This window comes from Papaver somniferum, chromosome 9, assembly GCF_003573695.1.
Source record: "Papaver somniferum cultivar HN1 chromosome 9, ASM357369v1, whole genome shotgun sequence".
Classification (NCBI taxonomy): Eukaryota; Viridiplantae; Streptophyta; class Magnoliopsida; order Ranunculales; family Papaveraceae; genus Papaver; species Papaver somniferum.
The window spans coordinates 5663990-5681406 of NC_039366.1; the positions used below are offsets into that span (position 1 = coordinate 5663990).

At 34.9% G+C, this 17417-nt stretch overlaps 1 protein-coding gene across 1 annotated transcript; it reads right to left on the minus strand.

Annotated features, from left to right (window-relative positions):
* Positions 1–13472: 13472 nt before the first annotated feature.
* On the minus strand, positions 13473–16047 carry LOC113308307. Its single transcript, XM_026556786.1, has 6 exons — positions 15806–16047; positions 15616–15702; positions 14954–15130; positions 14337–14498; positions 14188–14241; positions 13473–14095 (listed from the first exon to the last, which is right to left on the minus strand). The coding sequence occupies exons 1-6, from the start codon at positions 15977–15979 to the stop codon at positions 13571–13573; spliced, it is 1179 nt and encodes a 392-aa protein (XP_026412571.1). The 5' UTR covers positions 15980–16047; the 3' UTR covers positions 13473–13570.
* Between the last annotated feature and the right edge of the window lie 1370 nt (positions 16048–17417).

The following is a 17417-nucleotide window of genomic DNA, read 5'->3' on the forward strand; positions in this document are numbered from 1 at the left end:
TCCATCAAAGTCAAGGTTGATCCCAGAAATAAATTAACCTTTTATTTTTCAAATCATTACGAGCTTATGTCCTCAAACTTACACTCAACAATTTATTTATTTTTTGTCAATCAGCAAATTTTAATTTCTTGCGATCACATGATCACTTACAAAAATAACAAAAACATCAAAGTTCAAGATAATCAAAACCGACCGATGTACAAGATACTCAAAACCCTAATACAAATGAAAATATTGATTATAAGTAATCGAGAAAAGAAAGTAGGAAAGGATGATGGTATAATCCGGTATGATTTTCTTCTTCTTCTTCAATAAAAGATACTTCTAGAAGAAAGGAGTTAGCTGCCAAAATCTTATAGATTAAAATGAACCCGGATGCCCTATATCCTTGGATTGAAGCAATACCGTGTTGGATGGTTAATGTTCTTGAATAGAAAATAGTTTCAGATCATGATGTGTGGAACCCTCGTTCCTAACTCTACAGGTTGCAAGTCTTTTGATATTTGTAAGATTCTTTTCATGTTGTCCTTTATTTTTTTCGTTTTTTTGTCATTTTGTGACAAAAAGGGGAAGAAATATATGGAGTAAACAAGTGATATTGGCATTGATTTAATATTGATTGGTATCACTAAGGAAAAGAATATTGGTGCTTAAACGTTTTATCTAAACGAAAGAGTTAAAGCACAGACTAAGGGGGAGTAACATGTCATATGAAGTGATATAAAAAAGACGTGCGCATGGAATATCTACTTGTCTTCCTTAGGGGGAGTATTAGCTTTGTTATTATAATGTCGTTGTTGCATTTTCAAAGATTGAATGTAAGAAGTTTATTGTGTTGTTGAATTCTGGAATCAAGAGTATGTGTAATGAATTATTGTAATGTGTTCCGTATGATTAAGAGTTTGTCACTAAAATTGACAAAGGGGGAGATTGTTAGAGCATAACTCGGTTGAACCCACCAAGCGTTGGTATGTCAAGTTTGGTTGTCATATTTTAGTGAATCAAAAATCATGTTAAGAGTCGCTTGATTATATACTAGATTCAACTTCGTATAGGTTAGCTAGAAAGTATTACGATTTGAGACTTTACAAGTATTGCGAAGACTTCAAGATGTGAAGAAGGAAGGAGCTACAAAGAAAACAATCATCCTTTCACTTGAGGTTAGTGATATTTGACTTGAATTGTTTCATTCCCTAACGTATCTTTCAAGTCGTGCAAATTGAAAACAAAATTGCGAAGCTTATTTGAACTCTAGATAGACATAGTATTAAGGAATGGAATACGAGGTTTATTGCTTAAACGTTAAACTTTTTAGATAAGACATCGCCATAATCATTTGAATGCTATTGTGATTATGTATGGGTATGAGGTGAGGATTTCATCCTAGGGAACAATGTTTTACATGTGTTCTAAGGAAATAAGTTCATAAACTTGTTTGTGAATCGAAAAGGAAATCGCCATGCGTTATTGGTTTTGTTATTCATTGCATATATTATGAACAACCAATATGTGTGATTGAGTATAACCGTTCACGACTTGTTGTGTTCTTGGTAGAACTATTCACAAAGGCCTGACTTATGTATTGGTATGACTGTTACTAGTGAAACCTATCTTAAGTAATCACCTGAGATGGTATGATCGGTTTGTGATTTTATGTCTGACCAAATGTGCGAAAGGGGAACCGATCCTAGTAAGAGGTGCAGTACATCATAAATGAGAATCGATCCTTGTATGAGGTGCAACAAGGTTTACAGCAGTAAGGGGAACCGATCTTATGGACATGTGCAACACATATAAGTTAGATACCATATATATGTGGGGAAAAGATCCTAGTACCTAATCAACCGAATTTTGGAAAGCTAGTGTGACTATGCACATTACTCACATGGAAGGTAGAATCGAAACTTTTTTTGTTAGAACCGTTAAACCCATGATTGTGATTGAATATTATTTGATCAATCACATAGTTCTTGAAAGTCAGATGAACCAATTCTAAACTTGTTTGGAAGTATGGAAAATCGGTTTCAAGGTTGTAAGTGTGAAAGAGAACTTACAAAGTTAAGATGTCGACATACTTTGAACACGTGCTATGAATGTTTATTTCTTTAATTGTTCAAAGTTATTCCTTAATATCTAAGGGAAAAGAATCCCGGGATCGAAACAGAAATAAGTTAAGAATATTTTAATTAAGGCATTTAACTTCATTTTGTAGGGAAATAAGAATTAGTAATGTGCATTTACTAATTAGAGATTTTACGAGAGATTTCGATGAGGAAGAGGAGTTTCATGGGTTTGGTATGTGCTCACCCTATTTTTTTTAGTTGTTTTCATATTTGATTTGTGCACTTCATTAAAGTTATGAAACCGGAGATAGGTACCATCATACTAGAGCAGTTAATATAGAATAAACTTGAAAAACAATTTTTTTCCATGGGACTGTGTTTCGAGTCGTTTAGTTCTGTCCTTAACACTTATACCTTACATGATGGTAGTGGATTTTGTGGGTTGTAAATTCTTAACCTAACATCTCTACAAGCATTTTTACCTTAATCTGACTCAAGCTTTCCCATAATTAGTTGGTGTGGACTGTAACTTTAATCAACTTGAGTCTCTTAAGAAGGTATGTCTTTTCATGTTAATCTAACACCCTTCATTGTTTCCTGTTGATATGAAATAAATGGATCTTATTTAAAAATGTGAACAATCCCTGCCCTCCCCTAAAGATGTAGCTGAAAGACCAACAGTTGGACGAATTGTTCACATTCTCAATAACAATGGCAAGGATTGAACATATGAATTCTTGAAGCTTTTTTTCACCTACAGCAAATGCACATTCAGAGGAAACATGTAGAAAAATTGCTATACATAAATCATGCAACGTCTATATGCTAACCCATTCATTCAACTTTATTGATACATAAACTGATTCCAATTACATAAAAGATGATTACTACTTTTCATAATCTGGTTCCAATAATGAACATAAAAATCAGGATGATGTACTTCCATTCCATTTTACCACCAATCTTGGAAAATCCCGTAAGTACAAGGAGAATGCAAGAAGACATAGAGTAGACATTAATAGTTTCAAGAACAGTTTTAACTGGGAAATTTCTTCCCGCCAGCGAGAGATTTTTATCTCTCAAACGTTTCAATTTATTTATCATATTTTCGATGATCTTTTCAAAGCTATCCGCCTTTGACTTGTTAGTAAACTAGTATAAACGTTGCCGCGGTGGAAGGGCCGACCGAAGAAGAATCTGAAGATGGGGTTTGTCTGTGACTACTTTCGTCCCGTTTCAATGATACTTTGGTCTTGTTTCATAAAAAGTGATATTTTCGCCTCAATTTCAGAAAAATTGATACTTTCGATCCGTTTCAGAAAAAGTGATACTTTCGTCACGTTTCAGGAAAAGTGATACTTTCGCTCTGTTTCCTATGTGGAACTTGTAACCCAAATTGTTTTCCTTAACAATTTTTAGGGATTGTCTCTCTGTTTTTTTTTATAGATCTGATGGTGTCTCAATACTATTCATATTTTTTATATGATAGCCATAATAGCTTTTTCTGGTGGTGCTGCTGCATCGTTATCAAGTCCGTTATGAAAGACGAAGATCTACTTCGGAAATTAATACCGATTTTGGTTGTGATGATGTCGATTTGGGCTTATTACTTCTTCACTATGGAAGCATATAACATATATGATGTTGATGATCAAGAATCTGAAGATCAAGATTCTGAAGATCTAAAATCAAAATGGCTTAAAATCATAAGCATTAGAAAAATATCAATTTCGTTGATGGATTTGAGAATAGTACAATACTGGATTTTATTGTTAAGTTTTGAAATATGTAATGCTTGTACTAGTTGTTTCTTTCCATTTGTTTCTGATGTAATTGATCATGTAACCGAAAAATCATATCAATGAAATTATCAGGCACTGCCTTTTTCCTTAAAAAAAAGGTACAGTAAGTTGAACAATATTCGAGTCACAACCAGAATCACAACCATTTTGCTTTACCATGTACGCCCTTATTATCAAAACATACCTACCTCGCTTTCCGCAGTTTAAACGGGGTATTCAATTCTATTGCCTCGTAGCCTGGCCAAATTAACATTCAAAAAATCCATTTATGGAATGTATTATCTCTATTTTGTTGTAGATGTAGAGAAATAAAGAGGATTTAATTTAGGATTTTGTTTTATCCTTTCCGACCTATATAATTCTCTTCGTGAGCATAAAGTATCAACAAGATTTCAATACATATACAACTAGAAAAACTCTCTTTAAACATAGATATTTAGGGTTTAGAGATATATATCAATGGATTTTATCAATGATGATAAGTTTCCTAAAGGATTGGGGGTTTTGGTTGTTGATCATTGTTGGAATAATTGCCGAAATCCGTCTGCAAAACAATCATAAAAAAGTAAAAAAAAAAAAACAAAACGTTATGGCTGAGTCACGACCAGGTCGCTCTACGTTTCGTAGCTCTGCCCAAATTGAACAAACAGTTCTTCCATGTCCCGTCGTCCCTAGGATAAAACATCCAATTAAATTCTCTTTCACAATCACTCTTGCACTTGAGAGTATGTGATACTTGTACACTTTTATTCTTGCTCGTTATCAACTTTGTAGAAAACAAGTGATAGTCATACAATAGTTTTCTTTCTCTCAAAATTCTTTTTCTTTTAAACTCAAAAACATATAGATAAACTCTCCTTTTTGTTTTCCTATCAAAAATCGATTTTTGTACTCAAGAATTTTAATAATTAATGACACTTAATTATTATAAAATTAATACCATTAACTTCCCTAAATAAAAACGGTCAAAGGATTAATGACGAAATAAATTCCTTTATTAAAGACAATTATGACTATTAAAAATAATTTTAATAAGAATGGTAAATGGAAATAAATTTTGTTTTAAAGAATATATTTCCAACAATCTCCCACTTATATTTTTTAAAACATTGAGCAAGATCATCTACATAGAGATGTTCATAAGTAAAGGTATCTTTCTATTTTGAACCTTTACATAGTGCTAGACTCTCTAAAAATCTGACCATAGAGTGAACGTAAGTCTTTGAACTCTAGGAGATAAGAATATTGTCTAACACACACAAAACTATACTAGTGTAAAGTCTAAAGCCAACACATTACGACCATGTGCTTGAATCCCGGTTTAATGAATGATCTATAACCATCATATGATTCAGTAGGTGAAGACCATAAATCAGAATGAATAAGTTCAAACCGCTTAGCCGATACAGATAAAGATTTATTAAACGACAATCTAGTTTGCTTAGAAAATTGACAAACGTCACAAATACCAGTCTTAATAGAACTAGAAGGAAAAAGATGTGTTAAAACACGATATGATGGATGTCCAAGACGTTTATGCATAATATGATTTTGAATCAAATTTGCCGTATGACATGCTTTACTAATAGGATGGAATAAGTACATCCCATTAGAATATATTCCCTCACCAATCGTCTTCTTGGTTTTTCGATCCTCAAATACAACAGAAGTAGGTGAGAAAATAACATTACAATTTAAAGATCTTGTAATCTTTCCGACCGATAATAATTGAACCGGAAAGGATGGGACAACTAGAACATCGGAGGTGGAACTCTCGGGAAAAAAGTTAATTTTTCCACTCCCTAGCACAGGAACAGTTGAACCGTTAGCAATGGAAACATCATGTTCCCAATTTTTGGAATAAAATCATATACATCATTTGAGTTATTATCCATGTGATCAGTGGCTCCTGAATCAATTATCCACAAATTAATTTTAGACATCAAGGAAGCATGATAATTACCTGAAGTGTAGGTAGAAGATGTAGGACCAGAATCAGAAGGAACGGACTTACTCACTTGCTGCAGTAGAAGTTTCGCCAAATCATTTAGTGAAAAGGAACCATCTGCTACAACGGCATGATCTTTTCTATTTTTGTCGTAATTAATCTTAAGGTGAGGATGTAATGTCCAACAACGGTCTATAGTATGTCCGGTTCTCTTGCAGTGATCACAATTAAAAACCTTCTTGTTTTTATAAATTTGCTTACCTTTATCTGTACCTGGAAAACTTGGATTGTCTTCTTTTTTGACAAGAAGTGCACTTGTTTCGCTGCTTTCGGAAGTATTGCTTGAATTCATGGATTTCTTACGGGTTTCTTCTCGCTGAATTGTAGCACAAATACTCGATAAAGTAGGAATATCAGCATTCATAAGAACATTACTTTTGAGATTTTCATATTCCGGTTTCAAGTTATTGAGCAATGAAATTTTTTTATCTTCTTCTGCCCTTTTCAAAAGAACTTTTGCATCAATTGTATGTGGACGATACATATCAAGTTCATCCCACATCCTTTTCAGATTTCCAAGATGCTCAGTAAATGATTTTTCACCTTGAGTTGCCCTAGCAATTTCACTTTTCAACTCAAACACACGAGCTGCATTATTTTGATTACCAGAAAACTCCGCTACAACTTCCCACAATTCTTTGGCTGAATTGGAAAATGTAAATAGTTCATCAATAAAGGCTTCCATAGAATTAAGAAGCCAAGATCTAACATTTTGATCATCAGAAATCCATCCCTCATATTTCGATTCTTCTTTAGACAGAGGACAAACTGTCTTTCCATTAATGAAACCCAACTTCTTCTTTCCACCAAGAGACAAAGTCACTATTCGTGACCAAAGAACATAATTATTGCCAATAAGCAACACTGATGATAATCTTCCGCTAGTGTTAATTTCACTTGCAGACATTTTTGGTTGAAGCTTTCAACCAAAAAAAAATAAAAAATTGAGAAAAAAAGAAAAAACTCAGAAAACAGGATCGAGTCCTGCTCGCGATACCATGAAGAAACTGGACAAAGAGAAACTAGAAAGAAGAGATAATTGTACTGCAGTGTATCTTTATGAATTACAGTATAGGAATATTTATATTTGCATATGTGTAAGATCTCTCCATAACAGAGAATGCTAAAATTGGGTAACCTAAAACCTGTAAGGAAGTTCTCCTAACGGTAAACCATATATATGGAAACAGTATTATCGTCTAATTAAGATTGACGATATCTCATCAATATCCTTCATAGTCGACAAAGAGTGAGAAATGTAAAACTGGAGTAGGAGGTATTGTAACAGTCAATGAACAAGGTATGTAAGGGTACTTGTCCAATAACGACTAGATTTTATGAGTACTCTGCATTTGGCATCAAACTCGGCCACAACCTGGGCATATTAATTTGTTTATACAGAATGAGGAAGTTCAAAAACCTGTCCACTGTCAGTAGTACCGTATCCCGGGGACCGGGGTGGTTATAGGTTGATTGCATCATGGAAACTACTACGTAAAGAATTAATTGAAACTACTACGTATTCCATTTCCATGCTTGTACACTGCAATTCAAATAATTAATCAAAGTACAACGTATCCCGGGAACATTATTCCATTTCCATGCTTGTACGTACATTGCAATTCAAATAATTAATCATAGTACAACGCATCATGGAAACTACTACGTATGGGAACCCGACGAATAGTCAGTGTAGTAAATCCCTCCGCCGATTGGCTTGCTTGCTAGGTATGTATATCGAAAATGCTATATGAACAGCTGATTGACAGCAGAATAACAGCAATCTTGACATGGCACTAATGAGTAGGAAAGAGGCGAATTTCTATCCCTTCCACGTCGCATAAACCAAACAGAAATATGTGTCGTTGAATTTATCCAACGGTTGAGAACAATCAAAATGTTAGACTCTGTCACTCTGGACAATAATCAAAAACTAATCTCCTGTACTTTCTTCTTCGAAGAAAAAATTAGGGTTCTTATTTTCCAACCTTATGGAAAAGAGTTTAGGAGCAAAAAATATGTTCAATGGCATCAAACTCGAAAGTACCATCAATCATCTTTTTCCTCGCTCGCTGCTATGTATCCGTGTTTCCTGATAACTATAACCATTATATGAAAATGAAATTTCTCATGTTTATGACAACGAATGTCATCTGTTTCTAGGTGCCAGAAGTTTATGGACTGTTTTAATATTTACTGGTCTTAGTAATTATCATTTCAGTTGCTCGTTATTCCCGTCTTCCATCTTGTGAGTAAATTTACTTATGCGGATCTGGAAATCCTGGTAATTTTGTGATCTGAATTATGATTCTGGATTAATTGTTTTTGATGAGATGTTAGCATTTTTAACAATTAAACAATTAACAATTGTTTTTCCTGAGATGTGACTAATTGAATTATGATCACATGATTAGTTTTGCTCAACTAAACAGAACAAGAGAAAGATCATAAAAAAAAATTGATCAGAAATTCATTGTACATTGACTGTGCATCGAAGCATACTTAGTAATATTACATCGGAAATCTGTAAATATTTTTTATGTGACGTGGGGGGATAAAAATTGCCTCTTTCCTAGTGACAAGTGCCACATCAGGACCCACTGTTACTCAGCCGTCAATTGGCTGTTCATGTAGCACGATTGGTATGTATATTATGAGTTCATGTCAAAGTTTAATTGAAACCAACTAGAGTAAAGAAGCAGGTGGAAATTCTGCTATATACGACTCCATGCACAGAAGCACTGCATTGAAAAATAATAAACTTACAGCACGTAGCTTTGGATATGAATTCTTGGTAGCAGAGGGAAGACAAACCCATCGAGATGTAACAATTTTAATCAAGAAAAGTTTCGATTCCTTTCCGCTCCTACGGAAGTACCTGATTTAAATGATTCTAGACTATCCACATAACTCACCGGTAGACTCCGTCCCATTTCATTACTGTCAAAACCGGGGATTTCCAAAACTTTGGTTAAACCATTCTTAGGGTCATATAAAAATTTTACGTAGCCACCATCCATTAAAACCTCGCCATTTGTAAAAGACCATACCAGCTTCAAGTAGCGAAAATCGATATGGCATGAAGGCTTAAAAATGAATTGTTTAGCCCAAGATTCCATCACTCCATAATCTTGCATTAACCATACATCGATCGAGCAGTTATCATGCTTACCATAAACAATCAAACAGAGACGGTCTTCCATTAGCTTCACACGCTCCACAAGGTCGTATCTGTTTATTTGCATACTAACTTCTTCTGGAAATACGGAATCCACAATTCTCTCGCTTTCAACTCATTCCCAAACCTGCACTCATTTGCTTTTCACCAATCCAACATAAAAATTCAAATTACTACAATAAAAAGGAAACCCCTGAGAAGATTCATAGATTCAATTTTATGCTGATTAGATTCGTTTCTGCAGCTTATGCTGGGAGTTGAAGAACCAAGTCCATGAATTCGGCAACTTACTCTAATAGGTGTTAAAAACCAAAGTCCTTAATTATGGGAGGCACAAAACATCTGTATGATTTGTTGAAGGCAGTAATCTATCTTTTCTTTTATAAAAAAAAGAAGAAGCTAGTATTAGCATGTACGCATGGTTAATATGGAATTTGAAGAACAATGAAACTTTATGGGAGGTCAATGGGCATTTAAGTATATGTATGACCCAAACAACAAAATTTATAGAAAACTGGAGCTGGATTCTAATTCTGCTGAATGTGTAACTGTAGCAGAGAATTCTAAGGGTTCAGTTTCGTTAGTTAGTAAGGTACTTATATGTATGTAGTAGAAAGGATGAATGAATTGAATATATCTATGGGCCGGAAATTCAATTTGCAAAATCAATCATTCAGCCCATCAAATCTATCAATTTCTCTTTCAGATCATCAATTTCTTCGTTTTTCTTCTTCTTCATAATGGGTTGATGATCCAATTTGGAAACCCCGACCTTCAACATTCCAATTTAGTTCTCTGGAAAGTGGTATAAGACTTACAAAACCCCGAACAGCATTTCCACATCTATATCCTCATCCAAATGGATGCATTCAAGAACTATGTCACCTTGAACATGGCAATGAATATGAGCGTGATCAATAAAAGAACAAGCTTTATTCTTTCGGTGTTTGTGAAACCAAATCCAATCAAAGAAAAATTGATGCCAGCGTTGAATTATGGAAACAGAAATACATCTTGCAAATTGAAAACAAAATCAGATTTATGCTTAACTTCAAAGTGGTACCTGGTTATTCCCTTGCGCCTTGCCAAAACTTGTCACATTTTGTGACTGAATTGCATGGTTTGCTAGACATTTAGTCTTAACTTCGTAGCCATCTAGTTGAGACAGTCAGAGAACAAAATCAGAGTTTTTTTAACCAAAGATAAAAATTCTATTTCCGTTCAACCATTCCCAATATCTCTTACCTCCAGTAGGGAGAAATGAGAGTACACATTGCTAGGCATGTTGAACGAACGCAGTGATGTACACAATTTTGTGATTCTTAGTCCTATTATGGAGAAAATTTGCGGGAGAAAGCAGTTAAAACCAATTATTTGGCTGGTTCATAATGGTGAAGTGCCTTCAAAATGGTTCAATTACGGACGAAACTGTTGACACTGTTTCGCATATCTGAAATCCGCATGAATCTTTTCATTTTCAAAATTCAAATCATCGTTACTTCTCGTTTCTTCGTGTGTTCTCTAAATAAAGGTATGATGTGTCACCTGACGTGGAGCCCTATTTTTCCCCTTTACATAAGAAAGAATTGATTGATATCTGATTCTACTGTGATCTATAATTAACTACCCGTATGCAGGGAGATCCGTAGATGATCAACTATAAAATGCGAGCTGCTGCAACATTTGCTCCTGCTGTCCTCTACTCTGTTGAAACCCTAGCAAGAAATAGAAAACATAAGCGCGCGGCCAGAATATTGGAAAGATGTTGAGGCTACCAGAAGATATTCAGGTAAATGTTTTCTTAAGGTTACCTGTGAGATCTATTCAAAGTTGTAGGTGTGTATGCAAACCTGAGTGCGAACTTCTTTATAACCCTAAATTTATTAAGAATCACCTTAACCATTACACCAAGAAAAACCCTAGCCTCATGCTTATATGTGCCCGGTCGGGAAAGATTCCTATGTGCCGTTCAATAGAATATTCCTTGATATCATCAGCATCAGCATTATGTACTACATGTGATGGAGCTATTCCAATGGATTACTCTTTCTGTTCTTATGCTTCAACATTATCAGCATCAGATTTGTCTAGAACATGTATATGTGATGGAGCTATTCCAATGAATAACTCTTTCCAGGTTTGATGGTTATTGGGTATTCAAGTAGTGGGATCTTGTAACGGTTTGATTTGCATAAGCTTAGGGTGTGGTGCGAAATTTTGTATTTGTAACCCTTTGTTAGAATGCCCTAAGAGATTAGAATGCCCCCTCACGTGTAGCCTCGTTGGGTCTAACACGTGGACAATAAATCGGGTGACGCGGAGTAAAGGCGCGGTCAATGACTCGTCGCAAATAGCCTGCTCTGATACCATGTTAGAATACGAGCATCCAACTCAAAACCAATTGGCAATGAGTGGAGAGGCCCTAAGAGATTATAAACCGCAGGATCTTAGAAACCCATACAATGTGGGACTAATAGTCTCAACACCCTTCAACCGGTGAACATGAGACATTAAGATTATTCGGTGTGTGTATAGCACTTCAAGTTAACTATGGGTTTGGTTACGACTGCCACCTTGACGATTACAAAGTGGTAAGAATTGTGGCAGATCGTGCTTATTCTCAAGTTGAGATCTGTACATTAAGAGGATTAAAGCGGTGGAAAATCAAAAGCATGAAACGATACATGTTTCTGGCTCCATTTGGCTTTTCTGTTTGGCTTTTGAATGGAGCTCTTCATTGGCCAGGCTCAGTCAAAGCAACAAATTCCAGAGTTATCGTCTCTTATGATATCAGCAGCGATTGAATGTAGTAATTATTGATTCAATTGGTGCAATGTAGTTTGTTCGTGCAATGAATTTTAATTGGGTTCAAAGACTTGATCTGAAACACTTGGAGAACTCTCTGCTTTATACTATCATCATGGTGAAAAACTAAATTCCATTAAACCATTTCTCTTCTTCTTTCTTATTTGCATGAATTTTGTTTTCTTTAATTTGGAATTCGTTTGTATGTTTTCTATGAAACCTTTGGAATTACTTGTGTGTTCATGCATGTTGCTAAGTTTTAGATAGTTAAAGCTTATCCTTGTTTAGCATATTTGGTAGAGAGAACTGAACCCACACTAAAATGCATAACTGTTTGCACTAGTGGTTTTGTGATGACGGGTGAAAATGGATACATGTTTGAGTGTGGACAAGATGGCTGAATAACTTGAATTAAAGGATATCAGTTCTAAGACCTGGAAAAGTTTTAGGTTTAGTCGGATCGAATGGAATTGGAAAGTCTCAAAGTGCTGGCTGGGAAGTTGGCGCCGAATTTGGGTCGATTTTATGTGTGTTTTCTTTTTCCTCTGGAAGTCTAGTTATTTCTTGTGGCTGTACACTGATGCCATTATTTGCGAAGACAATTGCCTGGCCCTCCCTGCATCTCTTTCTTGCTCCATTTGGTAAGCAGAAGAGCCTTTTCTGGTAAAATATCCCCCAAATCCACATTTCTTGTTCAATGACAGGCAATTAGGCAACCAAAAGGGAATTACCGTCAAGTTAATAACCAGAAAACAAAGAAATTGAAAGTTAAGAACCATCAACAATGGTAATTAATTTTTCTACCTTCATTGGTAATTTTTCTACTCCCAGTTTGTACAGTAATGTTCTTTTCAACTTTCGATGGAATAATATTAGAAAATTTATGAGTGTGGTTTTGCACTTTATCTTGCATATGAAGAGGGATAAATAATCTCTGTGGAGCAAAATTTGTACACAATTTCGTGATTTTGTTGATGTTCATCTGTTAGGGGTCTCCAGCATAATTTATTGCAATGGAAGTGAAATTCTTGTTACAGAGTTTAGGTGTTTCATCTTCTGCAACTTCTGACGAAATCAGGAGTTCTTATCGAAAGCGTGTACTCTAATACCATCCTGTTGTTAGGAAACAGGTACATTTCTTTTTTGTGTGTGCATTTCTTTTAGTTGGATCTGTGTGCACGACAAAATTGTGTTTGTCCCATGTGTACAAAGGAAAATGCCGAAGACAAACTTTTAAGAAATAAGAATGCGCGACACGCGCGTTGCTGGATTCATTCTTAATTCTGATGCGTGTGACACAAGGAATGATGAACACTGAAAAATTAAGAAAACCCGATACAGCCTTGTTTTAGAAATGTGAAATTGAGAGAGATCTATATGCGATTGATTTTGTTTGGTCAAGCGGTAAAATCCCATTTACTAGATTCAAAGTTTTGTTTGTACTGTAATAGAAATGCAAATATGAAACTGTTAATGCAAGCGTCGTCGGCAGTACGTGATTAGTGATTTTGCGTGCATTTAATTCTCATATGTTAGCTTCATATGAGCGTATTTTTTGTGCAACCTTCTCTATAATATCCATCATGTCATCAGATTGAGGCGAAGAGATATACACGTTGGATTCTAAAATGAAAATGATTGTGAAATCCATTCACAATGAACCTTATTTTTATTAAAAGGTACCACTGTCATACTTTGTTACAACTGACCATAATCAGTGACAATCACCACCTCCTGGTCCTCCAAATAACATAATCAAACCACTGAGTAAATATTCACCAGGAAAAATGATATCGTAACAGCTAGGGTTTGTATCGCGTCTTATTTGCACATCCCACCAGTCAAAGTCCTCAAAAAATCCGTCTTGTTCAGCAACTACTTTCATTTGTAGCATACAAGATGTAATTCTAGAATCAAAAACAGGTAAACGCCCATATCCCATTGGCGGGTAGGGTTTGCCAGGATCTGCTCCCGCAGACCCTCCAAATTCAACCACAGTCGCAGGGTTCTTTAAATGAGTAAAAATTTCCGGGGGCCAATATCCTATCGTTGCTTTATCTCTTCCATCGATGAACCACCATTTGCCGTCAGAGCCCCGGTGCACCGAAAAATCAAACCCACGTTGCTCCTTTCCATAGGTTCCTTCTCTAAGCGGTTCTCCAAAAAAATATTCGGGATGTACTTGCACAAATCCCTCGCACAGCGTGTTAAAACATCCTTTCTCTTTATATCCATCAGCCTGCACAATAATAATTACACAATAAATCATAATTACACAATAAATCAGTGAAAAAACTAATACTAATAACGATGAAAATTTTAATAACGAACCGTCCACAAGCCAAAAACTCGAGTCCGATTGTCGCCAAATAATTCAGGGTATACCTGAAATTAATATTGACCTTAATTATTACCGTATTATCCAATTTCTATGCCATTAAAAAAAATAACTACATTAAAACCCATTAACATAAACTTACCGCCCATCCAACTTCAATACTATTTAAATTTTCCCTAGGACCATTCATTATCCAGATTTGACTAGTGCTCAACTGTGACGACTGCACGGTAGGATTTGTTACAGAAAGTCGAGCTCTGGCCCCATAGAATATTTTCTTTGGATTCGGTTGAACAGCCACATACTAGAAAAAGGAAAAACAAAAGACTAAGTAAATTCTTATTAAAAGGGATTTTGACCGTGCAAAATAAACCCTACTTAGCTACCAGACAGCTAAGCTTTATTAAGGAAGCTTTTACCCTTCAAGGATGAATTGGTGGGCGAAAATGATACATGCATCGAAGGGAATGCACCGTGTGAGTGGGTGGTGGGGCCCACAAGTGCCTCACCTCTATCCCAATGCAGAGAGGGTGACACTGAGACCGTCAGATCCCACCTCGGTGTCCACCTTTGGTGGATGTAGCAAAATATATTGGTGGGTGAATCACAACTTAATCCACAAGAAAAATCAAATCCATTAGTTTATAGATCCTCCGTGTATTTGATAACTCGGTCCATTTGAAAAATTGGTTTAAGCAAAAGGAATGATATATAAGCTTTCCAATTTTCATAGTCAAAGCATACTGAATTAATACTTACATGTCGCTGCTTCATCCATTGGAAATGATTTTTTGCGTTTATGAGATCCTTTTTTGTGGTCCTTCGGATGGGAACAGTTTCCGGAGGACACCCTTCAAATTTATATCGGTCGACGCTCGAAAACATACCAGGATTAGGTTCATCCCCTTGTTCTCCGTGAATCAGGTTAGGTTGCATCTAAATACATACAAATATATAATAAGTACATTGACACACATAACTAAATTACGTCTTGCTGATTGGGAGACAAACCAATAAGAATATTGGTTTCTTCGTTTGAAAGTTCTGATATTAAAAAATAAAGGCGATTAATTTTTTTTTTTTTTGCCTGCTTTATTTAGTTTTCCTCATTTAGTGTAAAAAGAGAAAAATTCAAAATCTATTTTTTCTTGCTCTTTACTGTTTATGCAAATTGCTCCAAAATGGAGGGATCATTTTCAAAAAAAAAACAACGAAAGTGTATATAAATATTAACAAAACTATCCTGGAAACATGTAGTCTCTTCATAATACAAATTGATGATCGTAAATTTTCGAATACGTAATGACTTACTAATAAGAATGATAATGGAAAAATGAAAAACCTCAAAATCAGATAGGTTATTATCAACAAAACATTTTTTTGAATGAGATTGTGTAGTTTGAATAACTAATTAACGATACCTGGATTTTGTGATTTCTGAGCAATGGATGATCAAAAGCCGGTTGTTTGTAAATGTTTATGCAATCGTATACGTCACCAAATTCTGTCTGTATATTTTTCAACATAACCACCAGATGATTGAAATACAAAAAAAAAAAAAAAAATGTTTTAAAATATAAAAAAGAAAAAAAAAAGAAAAAGAGTCGTTACCCGAATGGTCTTGACGGGAGGTTTATTAAGGATTTTAAGTTGTCTGTCAAACTCCATGTCTTCTTTCTTTGATATTTTTCTATGATTTATTCCTTCTGCTCCATAATTCTCTAAGCATAGATTAAAAAGTGCTATCGCTGCCACCAATTCAATTACAAGACTCTTAAAACTCATTGTCACTAACTAATGTATCTCATTTTGGCAAAGACGAAACCTTTTATATACAGTAATGGTAGATTAGTTCATTGTTTTCTATTAACTAGTCTTAAATGTGCAACCGATTTTTTCTTTGTTATGTCTTAAAAGTATCTGAACAATGAGTGCATCCTATTTAGTGAAAAGTATATTACCGGGAATATACTGAAATGTGAAATCTACTCGATATAATCGAAGTATAATTATTAACTTCTCTCGATATACACGAAGTTGGGTTTCGAACCGTAAGTTTGAACTTTGATTGTGCATGCATAAAGCTAACCACATAATTCAGTAAAAAGCTAATTAGATAGTAACCGTGCTTCGCACTCGGAGAGTCGGAGTATAGTTTAAATCATCGGAAAATGGGTCATTTGTCCGTATATTTTTAAAACATTGTTTAAATGGACGAGTAAAAATTAGTATGGATGAAATGGACACCAAAAAAATAGCTAGGATGAAACTGGATTCATCCTGACTTAAACTTAAAAAATAGTAAGGATGAAACTGGATGCATCCTGATGTAAATCAAAAATACAAAAAAATATTTGAAAATGGCTAGGATGAAACTGTTTACATCTTGCTATTTTTACATTTTTGTCCATTTAAACAGTATCAAAATCTAAATGTCTTTTTCACCCAGAAATTGTTGATTTTGGTCTTTTTAACTAATTTTGTGTTAAATCATCCTCAACAACGTAATTTTAAATGACTACCTAAACAGTATTTTGCACACACAACATAGCTCGGCGGGCAGCGTTAGGTTGACAATGGTTTCAAATAAATTTAAACTATCAGTTTTTCTATGCTTGTCATGGTAGGCCAAATCCAGATGCATTGATGGAACAACTTACACTGCACTAGCTAGATTTGGATTTTCGGCTTACAATTCACTTGGTAGTTATGAGTGAATCTTTTTTCTTTTACTTTCTTTTTTCAGTAAACTAAAATGTATGAAATTAGAGCTATATGGCTAGCCATAATTCTTCTTTCACACTTTGGTTAATTCTTCCGCTGGAAAGAGGGCTTGAGTCGCTTGACCTATGAATGAATGATCCCATCATCAAAATATGATACAACGATTAACCATGGTCCAAGAACTTGCTTTACTCCTTTTAATTTTGTAAGACGGATGAAAAATAATATCCTCACAAATTGACAGAAAGATCGATAGTGTGGCAAATCAAAGGGAACAAGATAACACGTGTATGAACGCTTTATTCTCTGTTGGGACACATAAGACGTGACTAACTACTAGTTCAGCCCTTCAGAAAAAAAAAAAAAAAAAAAAAAAAAACTACTAGTTCAGGAAGTTAGATGTGCAGCTACTCGAAGAGTTTTCACCAACATATATAAACGAACGACCCGATGACTCATGAATGATAAGGATGGATGTTTGGTATCATCATCACCATCT

Bases quoted from the DNA above. Each gene is read 5' to 3' on its own strand.
- LOC113308307 (XM_026556786.1), bottom strand. From the start codon at position 15,979: ATGAGTTTTAAGAGTCTTGTAATTGAATTGGTGGCAGCGATAGCACTT. The intron at 14,499-14,953 runs GTAAGTATTAAT...TCCTTTTTCTAG, and splicing joins AATGGATGAAGCAGCGACAT to TATGTGGCTGTTCAACCGAA. The intron at 14,096-14,187 runs GTTCGTTATTAA...ATTATTGTGCAG, and splicing joins GAGTTTTTGGCTTGTGGACG to GCTGATGGATATAAAGAGAA.